Source organism: Ranitomeya variabilis, chromosome 2 (assembly GCF_051348905.1).
Source record: "Ranitomeya variabilis isolate aRanVar5 chromosome 2, aRanVar5.hap1, whole genome shotgun sequence".
Classification (NCBI taxonomy): Eukaryota; Metazoa; Chordata; class Amphibia; order Anura; family Dendrobatidae; genus Ranitomeya; species Ranitomeya variabilis.
Genome location: NC_135233.1, coordinates 1,930,022 through 1,956,560, shown reverse-complemented (window position 1 = coordinate 1,956,560; position 26,539 = coordinate 1,930,022). Strand labels below are relative to the sequence as shown.

The following is a 26,539-nucleotide window of genomic DNA, read 5'->3' as shown; positions in this document are numbered from 1 at the left end:
GTGTTACATAGGACTGCAGGTGACTACTACATTGTCTGTACTCAGAGAGTTATCACTGTGTTATCTGTGGTGTTACATAGGACTGCAGGTGACCACGTTGTCCTTACATGTTGTCCTCCGTTGTCGTTTGCCATCATTCATGGTCTCGTGTGTGTCCTGAGTGCCATTCACATGAAGCCGCTCACCATCCTCTCCGTTACCGGTCACTATGAGGCTTTGGTGAAATTAGCAGGCAGAAGGTAACGGTGGGCTGACATGATCAGATTTCAGGGTCCGTGTATGGCCGTTCTGCCAATATGGGGAGGTCCCATCCAGAGTGTCACGTGTCTGTGAGTCTCTCATTTCTGTTCTTTACACCCTGGATCAGTCCAGGTATCGTGGTCTGTACCCGGACCATGAAATGCGTTTATGTGAACCCGGCCCAAAGACATAAATCATATACGTCCCTCGTACACGATGTGCGGCCCCGATGTCCCCCATACATGATGTGCGTCCCCGACGTCCCCCGTACACCATGTGCGGCCCCGATGTCCCCCATACATGATGTGCGTCCCCGACGTCCCCCGTACACGATGTGCGTCCCCGACGTCCCCCGTACACGATGTGCGGCCCCGACGTCCCCCGTACACGATGTGCGGCCCCGACGTCCCCCGTACACGATGTGCGGCCCCGACGTCCCCCGTACACCATGTGCGTTCCCGACGTCCCCCGTACACCATGTGCGTTCCCGACGTCCCCCGTACACCATGTGCGTTCCCGACGTCCCCCGTACACCATGTGCGGCCCCGACGTCCCCCGTACACCATGTGCGGCCCCGACGTCCCCCGTACACCATGTGCGGCCCCGACGTCCCCCGTACACCATGTGCGGCCCCGACGTCCCCCGTACACCATGTGCGGCCCCGACGTCCCCGTACACCATGTGCGGCCCCGATGTCCCCCGTACACCATGTGCGGCCCCGACGTCCCCTGTACACCATGTGCGGCCCCGACGTCCCCCGTACACCATGTGCGGCCCCGACGTCCCCCGTGCACGATGTGCGGCCCCGACGTGGATCGATATGTCCTGGGTAAGGCTACGTTCACATTAGCGGCGGGCGCCGCAGCGGCGCCGCATGCGTCATGCGCCCCTATATTTAACATGGGGGCGCATGGACATGCGTCGCACTTGCGTTTTGCGCCGCATGCGTCGCTGCGGCGCCCGCGTCCGGGCGCAGAGGACGCAGCAAGTTGCATTTTTGCTGCGTCCAAAATCAATTAAAAAAAGGACGCATGCGGCGCAAAACGCAGCGTTGTGCATGCGTTTTGCTGCGTTTTTGTTTGCGTTGTGCGCTGCGGCGCCGACGCTGCGGCGCACAACGCAAATGTGAACGTAGCCTTAGATGTTTGGGAGATGAAGAACTTGGAACTGTCCACATGTAGAGACCCCATTTCAGACTTTGATGTAAGTGATGAGACCATGTCAGGGACCCGTCCGTGTCTAGGAATGGGAGGTGGCGGAACGTATAGGAATATGAATAATGAGGTAATAGTGGTGGGCTGGATGAGCCCCTTATTTGCTGTGTGGTTTGGGGGGATGGGGGACTGTCTTGTGTGCAGCAAAATGTTCTACATGAGCAGAGACAGAACAGACTTAGCCTTGTTCTCTCCTCTCCAGGAACAACAGCCGTGTGATTCTTCAGAATGTGGATCCCACGTCCCGAGGAGACACGGTAAGACGACATATATGTATATATTACATGTTCGCGGAACACATGACGCCGATCTGCCACAACATCCCAATACTAGACACTCCTGCCTGACGAGCACTCTCTGCCCAGATGTCCATCGCATTCTCTGGTGTATTATCTACAGGTAATATCACCCAGCGTATATAGGTGTACAGGTGTATTATCTACAGGTAATATCACCCAGCGTATATAGGTGTACAGGTGTATTATCTACAGGTAATATCACCCAGCTTATATAGGTGTACAGGTGTATTATCTACAGGTAATATCACCCAGCTTATATAGGTGTACAGGTGTATTATCTACAGGTAATATCACCCAGCTTATATAGGTGTACATGTGTATTATATACAGGTAATATCACCCAGCTTATATAGGTGTATTATATACAGGTAATATCACCCAGCTTATATAGGTGTACAGGTGTATTATATACAGGTAATATCACCCAGCTTATATAGGTGTACAGGTGTATTATCTACAGGTAATATCACCCAGCTTATATAGGTGTACAGGTGTATTATATACAGGTAATATCACCCAGCTTATATAGGTGTACAGGTGTACAATATAAAGGTAATATCACACAGCTTATATAGGTGTACAGGTGTGTTATATACAGGTAATATCACCCAGCTTATATAGGTGTACAGGTGTATTATATACAGGTAATATCACCAGTGTATATAGGTGTACAGGTGTATTATATACAGGTAATATCACCCAGCTTATATAGGTGTACAGGTGTATTATATACAGGTAATATCACCCAGCTTATATAGGTGTACAGGTGTATTATAGACAGGTAATATCACCAGCTTATATAGGTGTACAGGTGTATTATATACAGGTAATATCACCCAGCTTATATAGGTGTACAGGTGTATTATATACAGGTAATATCACCCAGCTTATATAGGTGTACAGGTGTATTTTATACAGGTAATATCACCAGCTTATATAGGTGTACAGGTGTATTATACACAGGTTATATCACCAGCTTATATAGGTGTACAGGTGTATTATATACAGGTAATATCACCCAGCTTATATAGGTGTACAGGTGTATTATATACAGGTAATATCACCCAGCTTATATAGGTGTACAGGTGTATTTTATACAGGTAATATCACCCAGCTTATATAGGTGTACAGGTGTAATATATACAGGTAATATCACCCAGCTTATATAGGTGTACAGGTGTATTATATACAGGTAATATCACCCAGCTTATATAGGTGTACAGGTGTATTATATACAGGTAATATCACCCAGCTTATATAGGTGTACAGGTGTACAATATAAAGGTAATATCACCCAGCTTATATAGGTGTACAGGTGTATTATATACAGGTAATATCACCAGCTTATATAGGTGTACAGGTGTGTTATGTACAGGTAATATCACCCAGCTTATATAGGTGTACAGGTGTATTATAGACAGGTAATATCACCCAGCTTATATAGGTGTACAGGTGTATTATATACAGGTAATATCACCCAGCTTATATAGGTGTACAGGTGTATTATATACAGGTAATATCACCCAGCTTATATAGGTGTACAGATGTATTATCTACAGGTAATATCACCCAGCTTATATAGGTGTACAGGTGTATTATCTACAGGTAATATCACCCAGCTTATATAGGTGTACATGTGTATTATATACAGGTAATATCACCCAGCTTATATAGGTGTACAGGTGTATTATATACAGGTAATATCACCCAGCTTATATAGGTGTACAGGTGTATTATCTACAGGTAATATCACCCAGCTTATATAGGTGTACAGGTGTATTATCTACAGGTAATATCACCCAGCTTATATAGGTGTACAGGTGTATTATATACAGGTAATATCACCCAGCTTATATAGGTGTACAGGTGTATTATCTACAGGTAATATCACCCAGCTTATATAGGTGTACAGGTGTATTATCTACAGGTAATATCACCCAGCTTATATAGGTGTACAGGTGTATTATATACAGGTAATATCACCCAGCTTATATAGGTGTACAGGTGTACAATATAAAGGTAATATCACACAGCTTATATAGGTGTACAGGTGTGTTATATACAGGTAATATCACCCAGCTTATATAGGTGTACAGGTGTATTATATACAGGTAATATCACCAGTGTATATAGGTGTACAGGTGTATTATATACAGGTAATATCACCCAGCTTATATAGGTGTACAGGTGTATTATATACAGGTAATATCACCCAGCTTATATAGGTGTACAGGTGTATTATAGACAGGTAATATCACCAGCTTATATAGGTGTACAGGTGTATTATATACAGGTAATATCACCCAGTTTATATAGTTGTACATGTGTATTATCTACAGGTAATATCACCAGCTTATATAGGTGTACAGGTGTATTATCTACAGGTAATATCACCCAGCTTATATAGGTGTACAGGTGTATTATATACAGGTTATATTACCCAGCTTATATAGTTGTACATGTGTATTATCTACAGGTAATATCACCAGCTTATATAGGTGTACAGGTGTATTATCTACAGGTAATATCACCCAGCTTATATAGGTGTACAGGTGTATTATATACAGGTAATATCACCCAGCGTATATAGGTGTACAGGTGTATTATCTAGAGGTAATATCACCCAGCTTATATAGGTGTACAGGTGTATTATATACAGGTAATATCACCAGCGTATATAGGTGTACAGGTGTATTTACAGGTAATATCACCCAGCTTATATAGGTGTACAGGTGTATTATATACAGGTAATATCACCAGCGTATATAGGTGTACAGGTGTATTTACAGGTAATATCACCCAGTTTATATAGGTGTACACGTGTATTATATACAGGCAATATCACCCAGCTTATATAGGTGTACAGGTGTATTATATACAGGTAATATCACCAGCGTATATAGGTGTACAGGTGTATTTACAGGTAATATCACCCAGCTTATATAGGTGTACAGGTGTATTATATACAGGTAATATCACCAGCGTATATAGGTGTACAGGTGTATTTACAGGTAATATCACCCAGCTTATATAGGTGTACAGGTGTATTATATACAGGTAATATCACCAGCGTATATAGGTGTACAGGTGTATTATATACGGGTACTATCACCAGCTTATATAGGTGTACAGGTGTATTATATACAGGTAATATCACCCAGCTCATATAGGTGTACAGGTGTATTATCTACAGGTAATATCACCCAGCTTATATAGGTTTACAGGTGTATTTTATACAGGTAATATCACCAGCTTATATAGGTGTACAGGTGTATTATATACAGGTAATATCACCCAGCTTATATAGGTGTACAGGTGTATTATCTACAGGTACTATCACCAGCTTATATAGGTGTACAGGTGTATTATCTACAGGTAATATCACCAGCTTATATAGGTGTACATGTGTATTATTTACAGGTAATATCACCCAGCTCATATAGGTGTACAGGTGTATTATATACAGGCAATATCACCCAGCTTATATAGGTGTACAGATGTATTATATACAGGTACTATCACCAGCTTATATAGGTGTACAGGTGTATTATATACAGGTAATATCACCCAGCTCATATAGGTGTACAGGTGTATTATCTACAGGTAATATCACCCAGCTTATATAGGTGTACAGGTGTATTTTATACAGGTAATATCACCCAGCTTATATAGGTGTACAGATGTATTATATACAGGTACTATCACCAGCTTATATAGGTGTACAGGTGTAATATATACAGGTAATATCACCCAGCTTATATAGGTGTACTTGTGTATTATATACAGGTAATATCACCAGCGTATATAGGTGTACAGGTGTATTTACAGGTAATATCACCAGCTTATATAGGTGTACAGGTGTATTATATACAGGTAATATCACCAGCGTAAATAGGTGTACAGGTGTATTTACAGGTACTATCACCCAGCTTATATAGGTGTACAGGTGTATTATATACAGGTAATATCACCAGCGTATATAGGTGTACAGGTGTATTTACAGGTAATATCACCCAGCTTATATAGGTGTACAGGTGTATTATATACAGGTAATATCACCAGCGTATATAGGTGTACAGGTGTATTTACAGGTAATATCACCCAGTTTATATAGGTGTACACGTGTATTATATACAGGCAATATCACCCAGCTTATATAGGTGTACAGGTGTATTATATACAGGTAATATCACCAGCGTATATAGGTGTACAGGTGTATTTACAGGTAATATCACCCAGCTTATATAGGTTTACAGGTGTATTTTATACAGGTAATATCACCAGCTTATATAGGTGTACAGGTGTATTATATACAGGTAATATCACCCAGCTTATATAGGTGTACAGGTGTATTATCTACAGGTACTATCACCAGCTTATATAGGTGTACAGGTGTATTATCTACAGGTAATATCACCAGCTTATATAGGTGTACATGTGTATTATTTACAGGTAATATCACCCAGCTCATATAGGTGTACAGGTGTATTATATACAGGTAATATCACCCAGCTTATATAGGTGTACAGGTGTATTATATACAGGCAATATCACCCAGCTTATATAGGTGTACAGATGTATTATATACAGGTACTATCACCAGCTTATATAGGTGTACAGGTGTATTATATACAGGTAATATCACCCAGCTCATATAGGTGTACAGGTGTATTATCTACAGGTAATATCACCCAGCTTATATAGGTGTACAGGTGTATTTTATACAGGTAATATCACCCAGCTTATATAGGTGTACAGGTGTATTTACAGGTAATATCACCCAGTTTATATAGGTGTACAGGTGTATTATATACAGGTAATATCACCCAGCTCATATAGGTGTACAGGTGTATTATAGACAGGTAATATCACCAGCTTATATAGGTGTACAGGTGTATTATCTACAGGTAATATCACACAGCTTATATAGGTGTACAGGTGTATTATCTACAGGTAATATCACCAGCTTATATAAGTGTACAGGTGTAATATATACAGGTAATATCACCCAGCTTATATAGGTGTACAGGTGTATTATATACAGGAAATATCACCCAGCTTATATAGGTGTACAGGTGTATTATCTACAGGTAATATCACCAGCTTATATAGGTGTACAGGTGTAATATATACAGGTAATATCACCCAGCTTATATAGGTGTACAGGTGTATTATATACAGGAAATATCACCCAGCTTATATAGGTGTACAGGTGTATTATCTACAGGTAATATCACCAGCTTATATAGGTGTACAGGTGTAATATATACAGGTAATATCACCCAGCGTATATAGGTGTACTTGTGTATTATATACAGGTAATATCACCCGGCTTATATAGGTGTACAGGTGTATTATATACAGGTAATATCTCCCAGCTTATATAGGTGTACGGGTGTATTATATACAGGTAGTATCACCAGCGTATATAGGTGTACAGGTGTATTTACAGGTAATATCAACCAGCTCATATAGGTGTACATGTGTATTATCTACAGGTAATATCACCAGATTATATAGGTGTACAGGTGTATTATATACAGGTAATGTCACCCAGCTCATATAGGTGTACAGGTGTATTATCTACAGGTACTATCACCAGCTTATATAGGTGTACAGGTGTATTTTATACAGGTAATATCACCCAGCTTATATAGGTGTACAGGTGTATTATATACAGGTAATATCACCCATCTTATATAGGTGTACAGATGTATTATATACAGGTACTATCACCAGCTTATATAGGTGTACAGGTGTATTATTTACAGGTAATATCACCCAGCTCATATAGGTGTACATGTGTATTATCTACAGGTAATATCACCCAGCTTATATAGGTGTACAGGTGTATTATATACAGGTAATATCACCAGCGTATATAGGTGTACAGGTGTATTTACAGGTAATATCACCCAGCTTATATAGGTGTACAGGTGTATTATATACAGGTAATATCACCAGCATATATAGGTGTACAGGTGTATTTACAGGTAATATCACCCAGCTTATATAGGTGTACAGGTGTATTATATACAGGTACTATCACCAGCTTATATAGGTGTATTATATACAGGTAATATCACCCAGCTTATATAGGTGTACATGTGTATTATATACAGGTAATATCCCCCAGCTTATATAGGTGTACAGGTGTATTATAGACAGGTAATATCACCCAGCGTATATAGGTGTACAGGTGTAATATATACAGGTAATATCACCCAGCTTATATAGGTGTACAGGTGTATTTACAGGTAATATCACCCAGTTTATATAGGTGTACATGTGTATTATATACAGGCAATATCACCCAGCTTATATAGGTGTACAGGTGTATTATATACAGGTAATATCACCCAGCTTATATAGGTGTACAGATATATTATATACAGGTACTATCACCAGCTTACATAGGTGTACAGGTGTATTATATACAGGTAATATCACCAGCGTATATAGGTGTACAGGTGTATTTACAGGTAATATCACCCAGCTTATATAGGTGTACAGGTGTATTTTATACAGGTAATATCACCAGCTTATATAGGTGTACAGGTGTATTATATACAGGTAATATCACCCAGCTTATATAGGTGTACAGGTGTATTTTATACAGGTAATATCACCAGCTTATATAGGTGTACAGGTGTATTATATACAGGTAATATCACCCAGCTTATATAGGTGTACAGATATATTATATACAGGTACTATCACCAGCTTACATAGGTGTACAGGTGTATTATATACAGGTAATATCACCCAGCTTATATAGGTGTACAGGTGTATTATATACAGGTAATATCACCAGCTTATATAGGTGTACAGGTGTATTATAGACAGGTAATATCACCCAGCTTATATAGATGTACAGGTGTATTATAGACAGGTAATATCACCCAGCTTATATAGGTGTACAGGTGTATTATTTACAGGTAATATCACCAGCTTATATAGGTGTACAGGTGTATTATAGACAGGTAATATCACCCAGCTTATATAGGTGTACAGGTGTATTATATACAGGTAATATCACCAGCGTGTATAGGTGTACAGGTGTATTTACAGGTAATATCACCCAGTTTATATAGGTGTACATGTGTATTATTTACAGGTAATATCACCCAGCTCATATAGGTGTACAGGTGTATTATATACAGGTAATATCACCCAGCTTATATAGGTGTACAGGTGTATTATATACAGGCAATATCACCCAGCTTATATAGGTGTACAGATGTATTATATACAGGTACTATCACCAGCTTATATAGGTGTACAGGTGTATTATATACAGGTAATATCACCCAGCTCATATAGGTGTACAGGTGTATTATCTACAGGTAATATCACCCAGCTTATATAGGTGTACAGGTGTATTTTATACAGGTAATATCACCAGCTTATATAGGTGTACAGGTGTATTATATACAGGTAATATCACCCAGCTTATATAGGTGTACAGGTGTATTTACAGGTAATATCACCCAGCTTATATAGGTGTACAGGTGTATTATATACAGGCAATATCACCCAGCTTATATAGGTGTACAGGTGTATTATTTACAGGTAATATCACCCAGCTTATATAGGTGTACAGGTGTATTATATACAGGTAATATCACCAGCTTATATAGGTGTACAGGTGTATTATAGACAGGTAATATCACCCAGCTTATATAGGTGTACAGGTGTATTATAGACAGGTAATATCACCCAGCTTATATAGGTGTACAGGTGTATTATTTACAGGTAATATCACCAGCTTATATAGGTGTACAGGTGTATTATAGACAGGTAATATCACCCAGCTTATATAGGTGTACAGGTGTATTATATACAGGTAATATCACCAGCGTATATAGGTGTACAGGTGTATTTACAGGTAATATCACCCAGTTTATATAGGTGTACATGTGTATTATATACAGGCAATATCACCCAGCTTATATAGGTATACAGATGTATTATATACAGGTAATATCACCAGCTTATATAGGTGTACAGGTGTGTTATCTACAGGTAATATCACCCAGCTTATATAGGTGCACATGTGTATTATATACAGGTAATATCACCAGCTTATATAGGTGTACAGGTGTATTATCTACAGGTAATATCACCAGCTTATATAGGTGTACAGGTGTATTATATACAGGTAATATCACCCAGCGTATATAGGTGTACAGGTGTAATATATACAGGTAATATCACCAGCTTATATAGGTGTACAGGTGTAATATATACAGGTAATATCACCAGCTTATATAGGTGTACAGGTGTATTATATACAGGTAATATCAACCCAGCTTATATAGTTGTATTATATACAGGTAATATCACCCAGCTTATATAGGTGTACATGTGTATTATATACAGGTAATATCACCCAGCTTATATAGGTGTACAGGTCTAATATATACAGGTAATATCACCAGCTTATATAGGTGTACAGGTGTATTATATACAGGTAATATCACCCATCTTATATAGGTGTACATGTGTATTATATACAGGTAATATCACCCAGCGTATATAGGTGTACAGGTGTAATATATGCAGGTAATATCACCAGCTTATATAGGTGTACAGGTGTATTATATACAGGTAATATCACCCAGCTTATATAGGTGTATTATATACAGGTAATATCACCCAGCTTATATAGGTGTACAGGTGTATTATATACAGGTAATATCACCCAGCTTATATAGGTGTACAGGTGTATTATATACAGGTAATATCACCCAGCTTATATAGGTGTACATGTGTATTATATACAGGTAATATCCCCCAGCTTATATAGGTGTACAGGTGTATTATAGACAGGTAATATCACCCAGCTTATATAGGTGTACAGGTGTATTATATACAGGTAATATCACCAGCGTATATAGGTGTACAGGTGTATTATCTACAGGTAATATCACCAGCTTATATAGGTGTACAGGTGTATTTACAGGTAATATCACCCAGTTTATATAGGTGTACATGTGTATTATATACAGGCAATATCACCCAGCTTATATAGGTGTACAGATGTATTATATACAGGTAATATCACCAGCTTATATAGGTGTACAGGTGTATTATCTACAGGTAATATCACCTAGCTTATATAGGTGCTGTCACGATTCACACCGTGACTGTCACCAATTGTCAAGATCCCTTAGCTGCTGCCTACAATATGTCACGGCTTGGGGTGACTTTAGACCAGCAGACGGCTATCACATGTGCAGGGGGGCTTATCCGAGTTATCCCTCCACGGCCACAATGTGATGAAAAAAAAAACACACACGAGGCTATTGCCCTCTTAGTTTACAGCAGGGGCTTATTTTAGGTATCCCACTGCTCTTCAGTATACCATGAACTGCAGGGATTTGTGTCTATCCCGCTTACAGTTCCACTTAAACCTTGCAGCTCTCTGGCGCCCCCCTTTCTGTCAGGTCAGATTAGGTACTGCACCTAGGGTGATTAGTCGCCAGAAACGCTGCCTGCTATGTACTGGCTATTGGGTGCACTGCAGCGACGCGATAACTACTCCCACTCAGGCAGGAACAATAATTATCAAGCCGCAGTCGCTACAGGGACCCCCAAAAGCCGGCACACGGTCGCTGCCACCAGCTCCAATTGAACGGGTCTGGAGCCAACCCCCAAAATAGTAGCGTAATTCCCTTCAGAGACAGGGTACGTATTTAGAGCAGGAAGGACGAACTAGTATTAAATATGATACCCCATAAATGATTTTTAGGCAGTGTTTATAAAATATTTTACAAAGATGTTACAAATGAGACAATTGCAAATATGTACAAGGTAATTATGAAAATAAAAGGATTAAAGGAAGAAACGATAACACTCACATTTCTCAGATCATTGCATGGCAGTCAGCCAGACATCCCAGCTCATTGGATGTGCTGCTCAGGGCTCACAGGAAAAGAGAAGAAGAAGACTGAGCCGGGAGATCTGGCCACAACTTTATAATCTACAGTCTGTGACCTCACAGAAAGGGCTGGCTTTTCCAGATCCTCCTACCTTTCAGTCTGAGTAACTTGGATACAAATTGGTCTAATGCTTATAACTCCGTCCCAGTACATATCAGAGTCATATCACACCCAGCATAGAGCTTGTATTAACATGAGCTTTCTAAGGAGATCAAATATGTCCTATTATTTACAGAGCAATCCCTACTTCTTCCCCCGATGGAGTTAGGCGACTGTGTTTAGAGTGATGGGTAGATGCTTCGACGGAGATAAAGAATATGTATTTATCATTCCACTATCCTAAATAGTTTGTCTAATATCTCACAATAACCGAACAAAGGACCGCATGGTTCTAGAAGTTTCTCTAACTGTTAAAGCTGAGCACTTACTACTACAGGAACTGGGGGTCGTAAATGCCTTTCGTCAATAAAACTCACTTCCCCCATCTACATTGGCAAGCAAGCTCAACTCTGAAGCAAAAGTCAAGGGGGGCCTCCTAGCCCACATCCTGGGCTGACAAGAGCACTAAACTTATGATATTTCATACCATATCGTGACACCTCCCCCTTTTGGCGTGCGCTACGGCGGCAGGACCTCTCGGTATGCCTCCATGCGCACCTCCGTGGGTTCACCCTGGCGGGACAGTCCATCTGCATTCCCATGCTCCCTGCCCGCTTTGTGTTCAATGGTGAAGTCAAATTGCTGAAGGGCAAGGCTCCAGCGTAGCAACCTGCCATTGGTTCCACACATGGTGCTTAGCCAGCGCAGAGGGTTGTGGTCGGTCACCACAGTGAAGGTGCGACCGTACAAGTAGGGCTGCAAGCGCTGCAGGGCCCAGACTATGGCCAGGCACTCCTTCTCAATGGTGGAGTAGGCCACTTCCCTCAGCAAAAGTTTCCGGCTCAGGTACAACACGGGGTGCTCTTGGTCCTCCGAGTCAACCTGGCTGAGCACAGCACCGAGGCCAAACTCGCTGGCGTCGGTCTGTACCAAGAACGGTCGACTGCTGTCGACTGCTTTCAACACAGGGGCGTTGCACAGTGCTGTTTTCAACGCCTGGAAGGCCCCCTCACAGCCATCTGTCCAGTTGACGATGTGGGGTAGCTTCTTCCTGGTGAGGTCCGTCAAAGGTTTTGCCAGGCTACTATAGTGCTGCACGAAGCGCCTATAGTACCCTGCAGTGCCCAGGAAGGACATCACATGTTTCTTGGTCCTGGGAGTGGGCCAGTTCACGATCACGCCCACTTTGTCAGGCTCCGGTTTCAGGGTGCCTCCGCCTACCCGGTGCCCCAGGTAGTGGACCTCCCTCATGCCCATCTGGCACTTTCCCGGCTTGATAGTCAGTCCTGCTCGGTGAATTCGCCCGAGCACCTCCTCAAGATGCTGCAGGTGTTCATCCCAGGAGGGACTGAAGATGGCAATGTCATCTAAGTACGCCACGGCGTACTTCTCCAGTCCCTGAAGCAGGAGATTGACCATCCGCTGGAAAGTGGCAGGGGCATTCTTCATGCCGAAGGGCATGACCATGGACTCGTACAGTCCAAAGGGTGTGATAAAGGCGGACTTCTCCTGCGCCTCGGGGCTCAGGGGAATCTGCCAGTATCCGCGACTCAGATCCATTATTGTCAGGTATTCTGCGCCAGCTAACTTCTCAAGCAGCTCCTCGATGCGCGGCATTGGGTGCGCGTCAGAGGCTGTAATGGCGTTGAGCCCCCTGTAGTCCACGCAGAACCGGGTGGTCCGGTCCTTCTTTGGCACGAGAACTACAGGTGAGGCCCACGCGCTCTTTGACCGTCGAATCACCCCCAGCTGTAACATCTCATCGATCTCCTGGCGCATAATCTGCTGCACCTGGTCAGAGATTCGATAGGGTGTTCGCCGTAGTGGGGCGTGATTCCCGGTGTCCACCTCGTGGACCGCTAACTCAGTCCTTCCAGGCCGGTTGGAGAACACGACCCGGAAGGGTTCCAGGGTGGTTTGCAACTGCAACCGCTGTGGTTCATCTAGCGAGGCGCTTACCTCCACGTCCTCAATGGACCCACGGGCCTTGGCTTGGGCCAGCATGTCCAGGAGGGTGTCCTCCTCCCCGTCTTCGGGTGCGCTGCAGACCGGTAGGACGAAAGGTTCACGTTCGTGATGAGCCTTCATCATGTTGACGTGAAAGGCCTTTCGCCTACCCCGAGTGTGGTCAAGCGTGACCACATAGGTGACCGGGTTGAGCTGTTGGTGGACGACGTACGGGCCCTCCCAGGCTGCCTGAAGCTTATCCATTGGTACAGGAACCAGCACCCACACCTTTTGACCCACGTGGTAGGTCCGCTCCCGGGCGTTCTGGTCGTACCAGTGCTTCTGATCAGCCTGAGCCTGCGTCATGTTGTCATGCACCAACTGCGTCAAGGTCTGCATCTTGTCACGGAAGCGCATGACATACTCCACTATGGACACTTCAGAAGGGTTCGGCTCCTCTTCCCAGGATTCTCTTACCAACCCAAGGGGTCCCCGGACTCGCCTGCCGTACAGGAGCTCGAAGGGGGAGAACCCCGTCGAGGCCTGCGGAACCTCTCTGTAAGCGAATAGCAGGTGTGGGAGGTACCGCTCCCAGTCGCGCCCTTGTGTCTCAACCAGCATGCGTAGCATCTGTTTGAGGGTACCATTGAAGCGTTCACACAAGCCATTGGTCTGTGGGTGATACGCACTCGATACCAGGTGCTTCACCTGCATTTTCTTACAGAGAGCCTCCATTAGGTGAGACATAAATTGGGTCCCTCGATCAGTAAGCATTTCCCTGGGAAATCCTACACGTGAAAAGATGGCCAACAGGGCATCCGCCACCTTATCTGCCCTAGTTGACGACAGAGCTACTGCCTCTGGGTACCGGGTAGCGTAGTCTACCACAGTAAGAATAAATCGCTTTCCAGAGCTGCTGGAGACGGCCAGCGGGCCCACAATGTCCACCGCAATCCTCTGGAAAGGCTCCTCTATCACTGGCAAAGGGATCAGGGGAGCCTTAAGAGCAGGCCCCGCCTTCCCCACTCTTTGACAGGTGACACAGGAGCGGCAGTAGTTTGACACATCTGTCCCCATCTTAGGCCAATAGAAGTGTTGAGACAGCCGGGCCTTAGTTTTGCTGATCCCCAAGTGTCCAGCTAGCGGGATCTCATGGGCAATCCGCAACAACTCACCCCGGAATTGCTGTGGGACGACCAGCTGTCTTTCCCTCAACCACTCCGTTTGTGATTCTCCGGGTACTGTCTCCCGGTACAACCTTCCTCCTTCCCAGAACACCTTCTCCTTATCAGTCTCGGAGAAGCGCGTCCCGGCGAGTTGTCTCAAACTCTCTAGGCTCGCATCTGTGTGCAGAGCGGCCTGAAACTCCTGGCTAGGGGAAGCCAGAAGCGACGTCAGGGTCCCTTCCCCACGGGAGCCCTCTGGGACCTGCTCTGGGTCCACCTCTGGTTCAGTCATTCTGATGACTGAGGAGGGTCCGGGAGGCAAACAGTTATCTGCGTTCCGGGCACTCTGACTGCGGGTGACAGCAGCTATGTAGGCTGTCTCCCCGGGGATTTCTACAGACCCAACAGCCGACGCTGCTATGGGCTCTACCTCCCCATCCACCCCCATTACCTCAGGAGCATTGCTACTTATGGGCCAGTTACCTTCCTCGGTGGCACTGGTCAATTGCATGGCATCCACTTCCTCACGGTTCCCATGTATTTCCCCATTTCCGGTAGCACCGACACTTGCCCCTGCTAGGGGTTCCTCAGCCGTCTCACTCCGCAGAGCGACGGGGCTGAGCACTCCTGTACCTATGGACACATCAACTTTCACAGAAACATCATTATCCGATACAGTTGGCACAGGTACAGCATTTTCACCATCAATCCTAGGGAAAAAATGGTTAGCAGATGCATCACTACAAGATAAAGCATGGTCAGGTAACACATGCGATTTCCCATCATCATCATCATCATCAGGGTTAACGTTACCCTTATTAGCAGATTGGGGAGGGGTGTCAGGGACGTAGTATGCAAACAACCTCCCCAAATCAGTCCCCAACAAAACATCAGTGGGCAAATTATCAGACAGCCCCACTTCTTTCACCCCGCTCCCGGCACCCCAATCAATAAAAACCCGGGCCATCGGTAAGGGACAGCTGATGCCCCCAATCCCAGTGACAGTTAGGGTTTTCCCCGGAATGATTTCTTCAGGGGCCGCCAGTTCGGGTCGGATGAGGGTTCGTTCAGCCCCGGTGTCCTTGAGGCCGGTAGCAACACGACCTCCCACAGTGACAGGCTGTACGTTGTCACACCCCCTCCCAGCCACACCACCCACCAAAAGAACTGCTGCATTAGGCCCTGGGGCCTGAGATGAGGGGTTATTCTGCTTGGCTGGACATCGGTGACTGAGGTGTCCAGTCTGCCTGCAGTGGTAACACTGGCGAAGTTCGGTGGTAGGTCTGGTGCTGTTGGCCACGGGGACAGGACCTCTGGTGTGTTGGCTGGCAGGGGTACTGGCGTTGGCTGCAGGCTTACCCCCTCTCCAGCTGGTGGTGACTGGCTTCCGCACTTCCGATCTACGGTTGGCCTCATAGGCATCGGCAATCTGCGCTGCTTTCGTCACATCGTTGGGTTCTCTGTCCATCACGAACTGTCGCACTTCAGTTGGGCAAAGACGGAAGAACTGGTCTTTGATCATCAGGTCTCGCAGCTGTGCAAAGGTGGTCACTGACAGTCCTTGGGTCCACTGGTCAAAGTGGGTCCCCAGTCTATGCACCACATCACTGTAACTGTCGTGTGGGCCACGTAGGAGGGTCCGAAACTTTTTACGGTACACCTCGGGTGTAAGCTGGTACTTGGCTATCAGAGCCTGCTTGATGGCCTCATAGTCACCATCTTGTTCTTGAGGGAGGGCGGCAAACGCCTCCAGAGCTTTTCCTCTCAGCCCTGGTGTAAGGTACCGTGCCCATTCTTGTGTAGGCAGCTGGTACTGTCTGCAGGCTTTCTCAAAGGCCCGCAGAAAAGTGTCCAAGTCCCCATCCTTTTCCATAACAGGAAAGTGGTCGGGCCGGGGCTTTGGTGTCTGAGCGCTGCTGGGCTCACGACCGGACTGGGACAACCCCTGCATTTGCAGTCGGGCCATCTGCAGCTGGTGCTCCCGCTGCGCTTGGGCCTCTCGCTCGGCTCGGGCCTCGGCCTCCTGCCGGTATTGCTGAATCAGCTGCAGACGTCGGTCCAGGTCATCTGCAGAGCATTGTTGCAGAGCCAGCTGCAGGAGGTGGTCTGCACCCCCCTGGTTGCCAGTAGGGCCCGTATTCAGTGGTTGGACCTCTGCTGCAGCACCATGTTCGCTTGTGCCGGCTTCTGCGGCCTCTGGGCTCTGTGGCCTGGCTTGGTCTACTTCAAATTGCACCAGTTCAGCGACCATTTGAGCCTTGGTTTTGTTTGTACAGTCAATCTGCTGTGACATGCACAAGGCCATAAGAGTGTCCTTGGACTGCTTCTTATAAAAGGTTTCTCCCAGCACAACCATGGTTGCCAAATAAAAGATAGGATAGAAAAACGAAGAAAAAGGGAGGGGATAATCACCAGTACACAATTGTCTCACAACTAATAAACACTGAGTTCGTTCTCCAAACTTATTTGCGCAGAGTTCTCGCAAGAACTTTCTGCAAGTTTTTAGTGAGAGGAATGATTGCTCAAACCAAATCACTAATGCTCTAATATCCCACCGCCTTGCCACCAATATGTCACGATTCACACCGTGACTGTCACCAATTGTCAAGATCCCTTAGCTGCTGCCTACAATATGTCACGGCTTGGGGTGACTTTAGACCAGCAGACGGCTATCACATGTGCAGGGGGGCTTATCCGAGTTATCCCTCCACGGCCACAATGTGATGAAAAAAAAAACACACACGAGGCTATTGCCCTCTTAGTTTACAGCAGGGGCTTATTTTAGGTATCCCACTGCTCTTCAGTATACCATGAACTGCAGGGATTTGTGTCTATCCCGCTTACAGTTCCACTTAAACCTTGCAGCTCTCTGGCGCCCCCCTTTCTGTCAGGTCAGATTAGGTACTGCACCTAGGGTGATTAGTCGCCAGAAACGCTGCCTGCTATGTACTGGCTATTGGGTGCACTGCAGCGACGCGATAACTACTCCCACTCAGGCAGGAACAATAATTATCAAGCCGCAGTCGCTACAGGGACCCCCAAAAGCCGGCACACGGTCGCTGCCACCAGCTCCAATTGAACGGGTCTGGAGCCAACCCCCAAAATAGTAGCGTAATTCCCTTCAGAGACAGGGTACGTATTTAGAGCAGGAAGGACGAACTAGTATTAAATATGATACCCCATAAATGATTTTTAGGCAGTGTTTATAAAATATTTTACAAAGATGTTACAAATGAGACAATTGCAAATATGTACAAGGTAATTATGAAAATAAAAGGATTAAAGGAAGAAACGATAACACTCACATTTCTCAGATCATTGCATGGCAGTCAGCCAGACATCCCAGCTCATTGGATGTGCTGCTCAGGGCTCACAGGAAAAGAGAAGAAGAAGACTGAGCCGGGAGATCTGGCCACAACTTTATAATCTACAGTCTGTGACCTCACAGAAAGGGCTGGCTTTTCCAGATCCTCCTACCTTTCAGTCTGAGTAACTTGGATACAAATTGGTCTAATGCTTATAACTCCGTCCCAGTACATATCAGAGTCATATCACACCCAGCATAGAGCTTGTATTAACATGAGCTTTCTAAGGAGATCAAATATGTCCTATTATTTACAGAGCAATCCCTACTTCTTCCCCCGATGGAGTTAGGCGACTGTGTTTAGAGTGATGGGTAGATGCTTCGACGGAGATAAAGAATATGTATTTATCATTCCACTATCCTAAATAGTTTGTCTAATATCTCACAATAACCGAACAAAGGACCGCATGGTTCTAGAAGTTTCTCTAACTGTTAAAGCTGAGCACTTACTACTACAGGAACTGGGGGTCGTAAATGCCTTTCGTCAATAAAACTCACTTCCCCCATCTACATTGGCAAGCAAGCTCAACTCTGAAGCAAAAGTCAAGGGGGGCCTCCTAGCCCACATCCTGGGCTGACAAGAGCACTAAACTTATGATATTTCATACCATATCGTGACACCTCCCCCTTTTGGCGTGCGCTACGGCGGCAGGACCTCTCGGTATGCCTCCATGCGCACCTCCGTGGGTTCACCCTGGCGGGACAGTCCATCTGCATTCCCATGCTCCCTGCCCGCTTTGTGTTCAATGGTGAAGTCAAATTGCTGAAGGGCAAGGCTCCAGCGTAGCAACCTGCCATTGGTTCCACACATGGTGCTTAGCCAGCGCAGAGGGTTGTGGTCGGTCACCACAGTGAAGGTGCGACCGTACAAGTAGGGCTGCAAGCGCTGCAGGGCCCAGACTATGGCCAGGCACTCCTTCTCAATGGTGGAGTAGGCCACTTCCCTCAGCAAAAGTTTCCGGCTCAGGTACAACACGGGGTGCTCTTGGTCCTCCGAGTCAACCTGGCTGAGCACAGCACCGAGGCCAAACTCGCTGGCGTCGGTCTGTACCAAGAACGGTCGACTGCTGTCGACTGCTTTCAACACAGGGGCGTTGCACAGTGCTGTTTTCAACGCCTGGAAGGCCCCCTCACAGCCATCTGTCCAGTTGACGATGTGGGGTAGCTTCTTCCTGGTGAGGTCCGTCAAAGGTTTTGCCAGGCTACTATAGTGCTGCACGAAGCGCCTATAGTACCCTGCAGTGCCCAGGAAGGACATCACATGTTTCTTGGTCCTGGGAGTGGGCCAGTTCACGATCACGCCCACTTTGTCAGGCTCCGGTTTCAGGGTGCCTCCGCCTACCCGGTGCCCCAGGTAGTGGACCTCCCTCATGCCCATCTGGCACTTTCCCGGCTTGATAGTCAGTCCTGCTCGGTGAATTCGCCCGAGCACCTCCTCAAGATGCTGCAGGTGTTCATCCCAGGAGGGACTGAAGATGGCAATGTCATCTAAGTACGCCACGGCGTACTTCTCCAGTCCCTGAAGCAGGAGATTGACCATCCGCTGGAAAGTGGCAGGGGCATTCTTCATGCCGAAGGGCATGACCATGGACTCGTACAGTCCAAAGGGTGTGATAAAGGCGGACTTCTCCTGCGCCTCGGGGCTCAGGGGAATCTGCCAGTATCCGCGACTCAGATCCATTATTGTCAGGTATTCTGCGCCAGCTAACTTCTCAAGCAGCTCCTCGATGCGCGGCATTGGGTGCGCGTCAGAGGCTGTAATGGCGTTGAGCCCCCTGTAGTCCACGCAGAACCGGGTGGTCCGGTCCTTCTTTGGCACGAGAACTACAGGTGAGGCCCACGCGCTCTTTGACCGTCGAATCACCCCCAGCTGTAACATCTCATCGATCTCCTGGCGCATAATCTGCTGCACCTGGTCAGAGATTCGATAGGGTGTTCGCCGTAGTGGGGCGTGATTCCCGGTGTCCACCTCGTGGACCGCTAACTCAGTCCTTCCAGGCCGGTTGGAGAACACGACCCGGAAGGGTTCCAGGGTGGTTTGCAACTGCAACCGCTGTGGTTCATCTAGCGAGGCGCTTACCTCCACGTCCTCAATGGACCCACGGGCCTTGGCTTGGGCCAGCATGTCCAGGAGGGTGTCCTCCTCCCCGTCTTCGGGTGCGCTGCAGACCGGTAGGACGAAAGGTTCACGTTCGTGATGAGCCTTCATCATGTTGACGTGAAAGGCCTTTCGCCTACCCCGAGTGTGGTCAAGCGTGACCACATAGGTGACCGGGTTGAGCTGTTGGTGGACGACGTACGGGCCCTCCCAGGCTGCCTGAAGCTTATCCGTTGGTACAGGAACCAGCACCCACACCTTTTGACCCACGTGGTAGGTCCGCTCCCGGGCGTTCTGGTCGTACCAGTGCTTCTGATCAGCCTGAGCCTGCATCATGTTGTCATGCACCAACTGCGTCAAGGTCTGCATCTTGTCACGGAAGCGCATGACATACTCCACTATGGACACTTCAGAAGGGTTCGGCTCCTCTTCCCAGGATTCTCTTACCAACCCAAGGGGTCCCCGGACTCGCCTGCCGTACAGGAGCTCGAAGGGGGAGAACCCCGTCGAGGCCTGCGGAACCTCTCTGTAAGCGAATAGCAGGTGTGGGAGGTACCGCTCCCAGTCGCGCCCTTGTGTCTCAACCAGCATGCGTAGCATCTGTTTGAGGGTACCATTGAAGCGTTCACACAAGCCATTGGTCTGTGGGTGATACGCACTCGATACCAGGTGCTTCACCTGCATTTTCTTACAGAGAGCCTCCATTAGGTGAGACATAAATTGGGTCCCTCGATCAGTAAGCATTTCCCTGGGAAATCCTACACGTGAAAAGATGGCCAACAGGGCATCCGCCACCTTATCTGCCCTAGTTGACGACAGAGCTACTGCCTCTGGGTACCGGGTAGCGTAGTCTACCACAGTAAGAATAAATCGCTTTCCAGAGCTGCTGGAGACGGCCAGCGGGCCCACAATGTCCACCGCAATCCTCTGGAAAGGCTCCTCTATCACTGGCAAAGGGATCAGGGGAGCCTTAAGAGCAGGCCCCGCCTTCCCCACTCTTTGACAGGTGACACAGGAGCGGCAGTAGTTTGACACATCTGTCCCCATCTTAGGCCAATAGAAGTGTTGAGACAGCCGGGCCTTAGTTTTGCTGATCCCCAAGTGTCCAGCTAGCGGGATCTCATGGGCAATCCGCAACAACTCACCCCGGAATTGCTGTGGGACGACCAGCTGTCTTTCCCTCAACCACTCCGTTTGTGATTCTCCGGGTACTGTCTCCCGGTACAACCTTCCTCCTTCCCAGAACACCTTCTCCTTATCAGTCTCGGAGAAGCGCGTCCCGGCGAGTTGTCTCAAACTCTCTAGGCTCGCATCTGTGTGCAGAGCGGCCTGAAACTCCTGGCTAGGGGAAGCCAGAAGCGACGTCAGGGTCCCTTCCCCACGGGAGCCCTCTGGGACCTGCTCTGGGTCCACCTCTGGTTCAGTCATTCTGATGACTGAGGAGGGTCCGGGAGGCAAACAGTTATCTGCGTTCCGGGCACTCTGACTGCGGGTGACAGCAGCTATGTAGGCTGTCTCCCCGGGGATTTCTACAGACCCAACAGCCGACGCTGCTATGGGCTCTACCTCCCCATCCACCCCCATTACCTCAGGAGCATTGCTACTTATGGGCCAGTTACCTTCCTCGGTGGCACTGGTCAATTGCATGGCATCCACTTCCTCACGGTTCCTGTTGTGAATTTGGATTCTGGGCTCCCCCGGTGGCTACTGGTGGAATTGAACTTGTGACATCATCTTCCCTGTTCACCTGTTCTGATTAGATCTGGGTGTCGCTATATAACCTGGCTTCTCTGTTAGATGCTTGCCGGTCAACAATGTTATCAGAAGCCTCTCTGTACTTGTTCCTGCTCCCAGACATCTACTAGATAAGTTGGACATTCGTCCATGTTTTGTTTTTGTATTTTGGTTCCAGTTCACAGCTGCAGTTTCGTTACTGTGTCTGGAAAGCTCTTGTTGATCAGGAATTGCCACTCTGGTATTATGAGTTAATGCCAGAGTCCTAAAGTAATTTCTGGATGTGTTTTGTTAGGGTTTTCTACTGACCATGAAAGTATGCTTTCTGTCTTCTGCTATCTAGAAAGCGGACCTCAAATTTGCTAAAACTATTTTCCTGCTGCGTTTGTTGTTTCATCTCATATCACCGCCAATATATGTGGGGGGCTTCTGTCTCCTTTTTTTGGGCATTTCTCTAGAGGTGAGTCAGGTCTTATATTTCCCTCTGCTAGCATTATTTAGTTCTCCGGCCGGCGCTGGGCATATAGGGATAAAAAGTAGGACATGCTACCTGGCTACTTCTAGATGATGCGGTAGGTTTAGTTCATGGTCAGTATAGTTACATCTTCCAAGAGCTTGTTCCTATAGAGGCTTATGCTAGTTCTCTGGCCATGGAGATCATGACAGTTTGACCGGACCACTAAAGGGTTAAAATCCTTGGCTGAGAAAGGAGAGAAATAAGAAGTCTGCTGAGAGTTTTTTTTTTTTTTTTTTCTGTGCTCTTAATTGGATCACTTGCCAGTCTGTCTATGCTGCAGTCTTTCTTTTTTTTCTCTCTCCTTATAATCTTTGAATGGCTTTGTGTTCACCTGTTAATAATGGATCTTCAGAGTGTAACTGCAGGTTTGAATAATCTCACCACGAAAGTACAAAATTTGCAAGATTTTATTATTCATGCTCCGGTATCTGAGCCGAGAATTCCTTTGCCGGAATTCTTCTCAGGGAATAGATCTAGCTTTCAGAATTTTAGAAATAATTGTAAGCTATTTTTGTCCCTGAAATCTCGTTCTGCTGGAGACCCTGCACAGCAGGTTGGGATTGTGATTTCCTTGCTCCGCGGCGACCCTCAAGACTGGGCTTTTGCATTGGCACCAGGGGATCCTGCGTTGCGCAATGTGGATGCGTTTTTTTTGGCCTTGGGCTTGCTGTATGAGGAACCTCATTTGGAACTTCAGGCAGAAAAAACTTTGATGTCCCTATCGCAGGGGCAAGATGAAGCTGAAATTTACTGCCAAAGATTCCGTAAATGGTCTGTGCTTACTCAGTGGAATGAGTGTGCCTTGGCGGCTACTTTCAGAGAGGGTCTCTCTGATGCCATTAAGGATGTTATGGTGGGGTTCCCTGTGCCTGCGGGTCTGAATGAGTCCATGACAATGGCCATTCAGATCGATAGGCGTCTGCGGGAGCGCAAACCAGTGCACCATCTGGCGGTGTCCACTGAGAAGACGCCAGAAAGCATGCAGTGTGATAGAATTCTGTCCAGAAGCGAGCGGCAGAATTTTAGACGGAAAAATGGGTTGTGTTTCTATTGTGGGGATTCTACTCATGTTATATCAGCATGCTCTAAACGTACTAAAAAGCTTGATAAATCTGTTTCCATTGGCACTTTACAGTCTAAATTTATTTTGTCTGTGACCCTGATTTGCTCTTTGTCATCTATTACTACTGACGCCTATATCGACTCTGGCGCCGCTTTGAGTCTTATGGATTGGTCCTTTGCCAATCGTTGTGGGTATGATTTAGAGCCTTTGGAAACTCTTATTCCTCTGAAGGGGATTGACTCCACCCCATTGGCTAATAATAAACCACAATACTGGACACAAGTGACTATGTGTATTAATCCGGATCACCAGGAGACTATTCGTTTTCTAGTGCTGTATAATCTACATGAGGATTTGGTGCTGGGATTGCCATGGCTGCAGTCTCACAACCCAGTCCTTGACTGGAGAGCTATGTCTGTGTTGAGCTGGGGATGTAAGGGGACTCATGGGGACGTACCTTTGGTGTCCATTTCATCATCTATCCCCTCTGAAATCCCTGAGTTCCTGTCTGACTATCGTGACGTCTTTGAAGAACCCAAGCTTGGTTCACTACCTCCGCACCGTGAGTGCGATTGTGCTATAGATTTAATTCCGGGTAGTAAATACCCAAAGGGTCGTTTATTTAATCTGTCTGTGCCTGAACATACTGCTATGCGAGAATATATAAAGGAGTCCTTGGAAAAGGGACATATTCGTCCATCGTCATCTCCCTTAGGAGCCGGTTTTTTCTTTGTGTCAAAAAAAGACGGCTCTTTGAGACCATGTATTGATTATCGGCTTTTGAATAAAATCACGGTTAAATATCAATACCCATTGCCGTTGCTGACTGATTTTGTTTGCTCGCATAAAGGGGGCCAAGTGGTTCTCTAAGATTGATCTCCGTGGGGCGTATAATTTGGTGCGGATCAGGCAGGGGGATGAGTGGAAAACCGCATTTAATACGCCCGAGGGCCACTTTGAGTATTTGGTGATGCCTTTTGGTCTTTCTAATGCCCCTTCAGTCTTCCAGTCCTTTATGCATGATATTTTCCGCGATTTTTTGGATAAATTTATGATAGTGTATCTGGATGATATTCTGATTTTTTCGGATGACTGGGACTCTCATGTCCGGCAAGTTAAGAGGGTTTTTCAGGTTTTGCGGTCTAATTCTCTGTGTGTCAAGGGTTCTAAGTGCGTTTTTGGGGTTCAGAGAATTTCCTTTTTGGGATATATTTTTTCTCCCTCTTCCATTGAGATGGATCCTGTCAAGGTTCAAGCTATTTGTGATTGGACGCAGCCCTCTTCTCTTAAAAGTCTTCAGAAATTTTTGGGCTTTGCCAACTTTTATCGTCGATTTATTTCTGGTTTTTCGGATGTCGTTAAGCCATTGACCGATTTGACTAGACAGGGTGCTGATGTTGCTAATTGGTCCCCTGATGCTGTGGAGGCCTTTCAGGAGCTTAAGCGCTGTTTTTCTTCTGCCCCTGTGTTGCGTCAGCCTGATGTGACTCTTCCTTTTCAGGTTGAGGTCGACGCTTCTGAGATCGGAGCTGGGGCAGTGTTGTCGCAGAAAAGTTCTGACTGCGCCGTGATGAGGCCTTGTGCCTTCTTTTCCCGTAAATTTTCGCCCGCTGAGCGGAATTATGATGTTGGGAATCGGGAGCTTTTGGCCATGAAGTGGGCGTTTGAGGAGTGGCGCCATTGGCTCGAGGGGGCCAGACATCAGGTGGTGGTATTGACTGACCACAAAAATTTGATTTATCTTGAGACCGCCAGGCGCCTGAATCCTAGACAGGCGCGCTGGTCATTATTTTTTTCTCGGTTTAATTTTGTGGTATCGTACCTACCAGGTTCTAAGAATGTTAAGGCGGATGCCCTTTCTAGGAGTTTTGAGCCTGATTCACCTGGCAACTCTGACCCCACAGGTATTCTTAAGGAGGGAGTTATCTTGTCAGCCGTTTCTCCAGACCTGCGGCGGGCCTTGCAGGAGTTTCAGGCGGATAGACCGGATCGTTGTCCGCCTGATAGGCTGTTTGTTCCTGATGATTGGACCAGTAAAGTCATCTCTGAGGTGCATTCTTCTGCGTTGGCAGGTCATCCTGGAATTTTTGGTACCAGGGATTTGGTGGCAAGATCCTTCTGGTGGCCTTCCCTGTCACGAGATGTGCGAGGCTTTGTGCAGTCTTGTGACGTTTGTGCTCGGGCCAAGCCTTGTTGTTCTCGGGCTAGTGGATTATTGTTGCCCTTGCCTATTCCTAAGAGGCCTTGGACACACATCTCGATGGATTTTATTTCAGATCTGCCTGTTTCTCAGAAGATGTCTGTCATCTGGGTGGTGTGTGACCGTTTTTCTAAGATGGTTCATTTGGTTCCCCTGCCCAAATTGCCTTCTTCTTCCGAGTTGGTGCCCCTGTTTTTTCAAAATGTTGTTCGTTTGCATGGTATTCCTGAGAATATCGTTTCTGACAGAGGAACCCAATTTGTGTCTAGATTTTGGCGGGCATTTTGTGCTAGGATGGGCATAGATTTGTCTTTTTCGTCTGCTTTTCACCCTCAGACTAATGGCCAGACCGAGCGGACTAATCAGACCCTGGAGACATATCTGAGGTGTTTTGTGTCTGCTGACCAGGATGATTGGGTTGCTTTTTTGCCATTGGCGGAGTTCGCCCTCAATAATCGGGCCAGCTCTGCCACCTTGGTTTCCCCGTTTTTCTGTAATTCGGGGTTCCATCCTCGATTTTCCTCCGGTCAGATGGAATCCTCGGATTGTCCTGGAGTGGATGCGGTGGTGGAGAGATTGCATCATATCTGGGGGCAGGTGATGGACAATTTAAAGTTGTCCCAGGAGAAGACTCAGCTTTTTGCCAACCGTCAC

At 46.3% G+C, this 26,539-nt stretch overlaps 1 protein-coding gene across 1 annotated transcript in view; it reads left to right on the top strand.

Annotated features, from left to right (window-relative positions):
• Positions 1-26,539, top strand: part of OTOG (otogelin) — a 1,016,637-nt gene that overhangs the window by 28,886 nt on the left and 961,212 nt on the right. Inside the window, exon 3 of the mRNA XM_077292284.1 lies at positions 1,657-1,711. Within this exon, the coding sequence (XP_077148399.1) occupies positions 1,657-1,711 (55 nt within the window). The remainder of the gene's footprint in view (positions 1-1,656; positions 1,712-26,539) is intronic.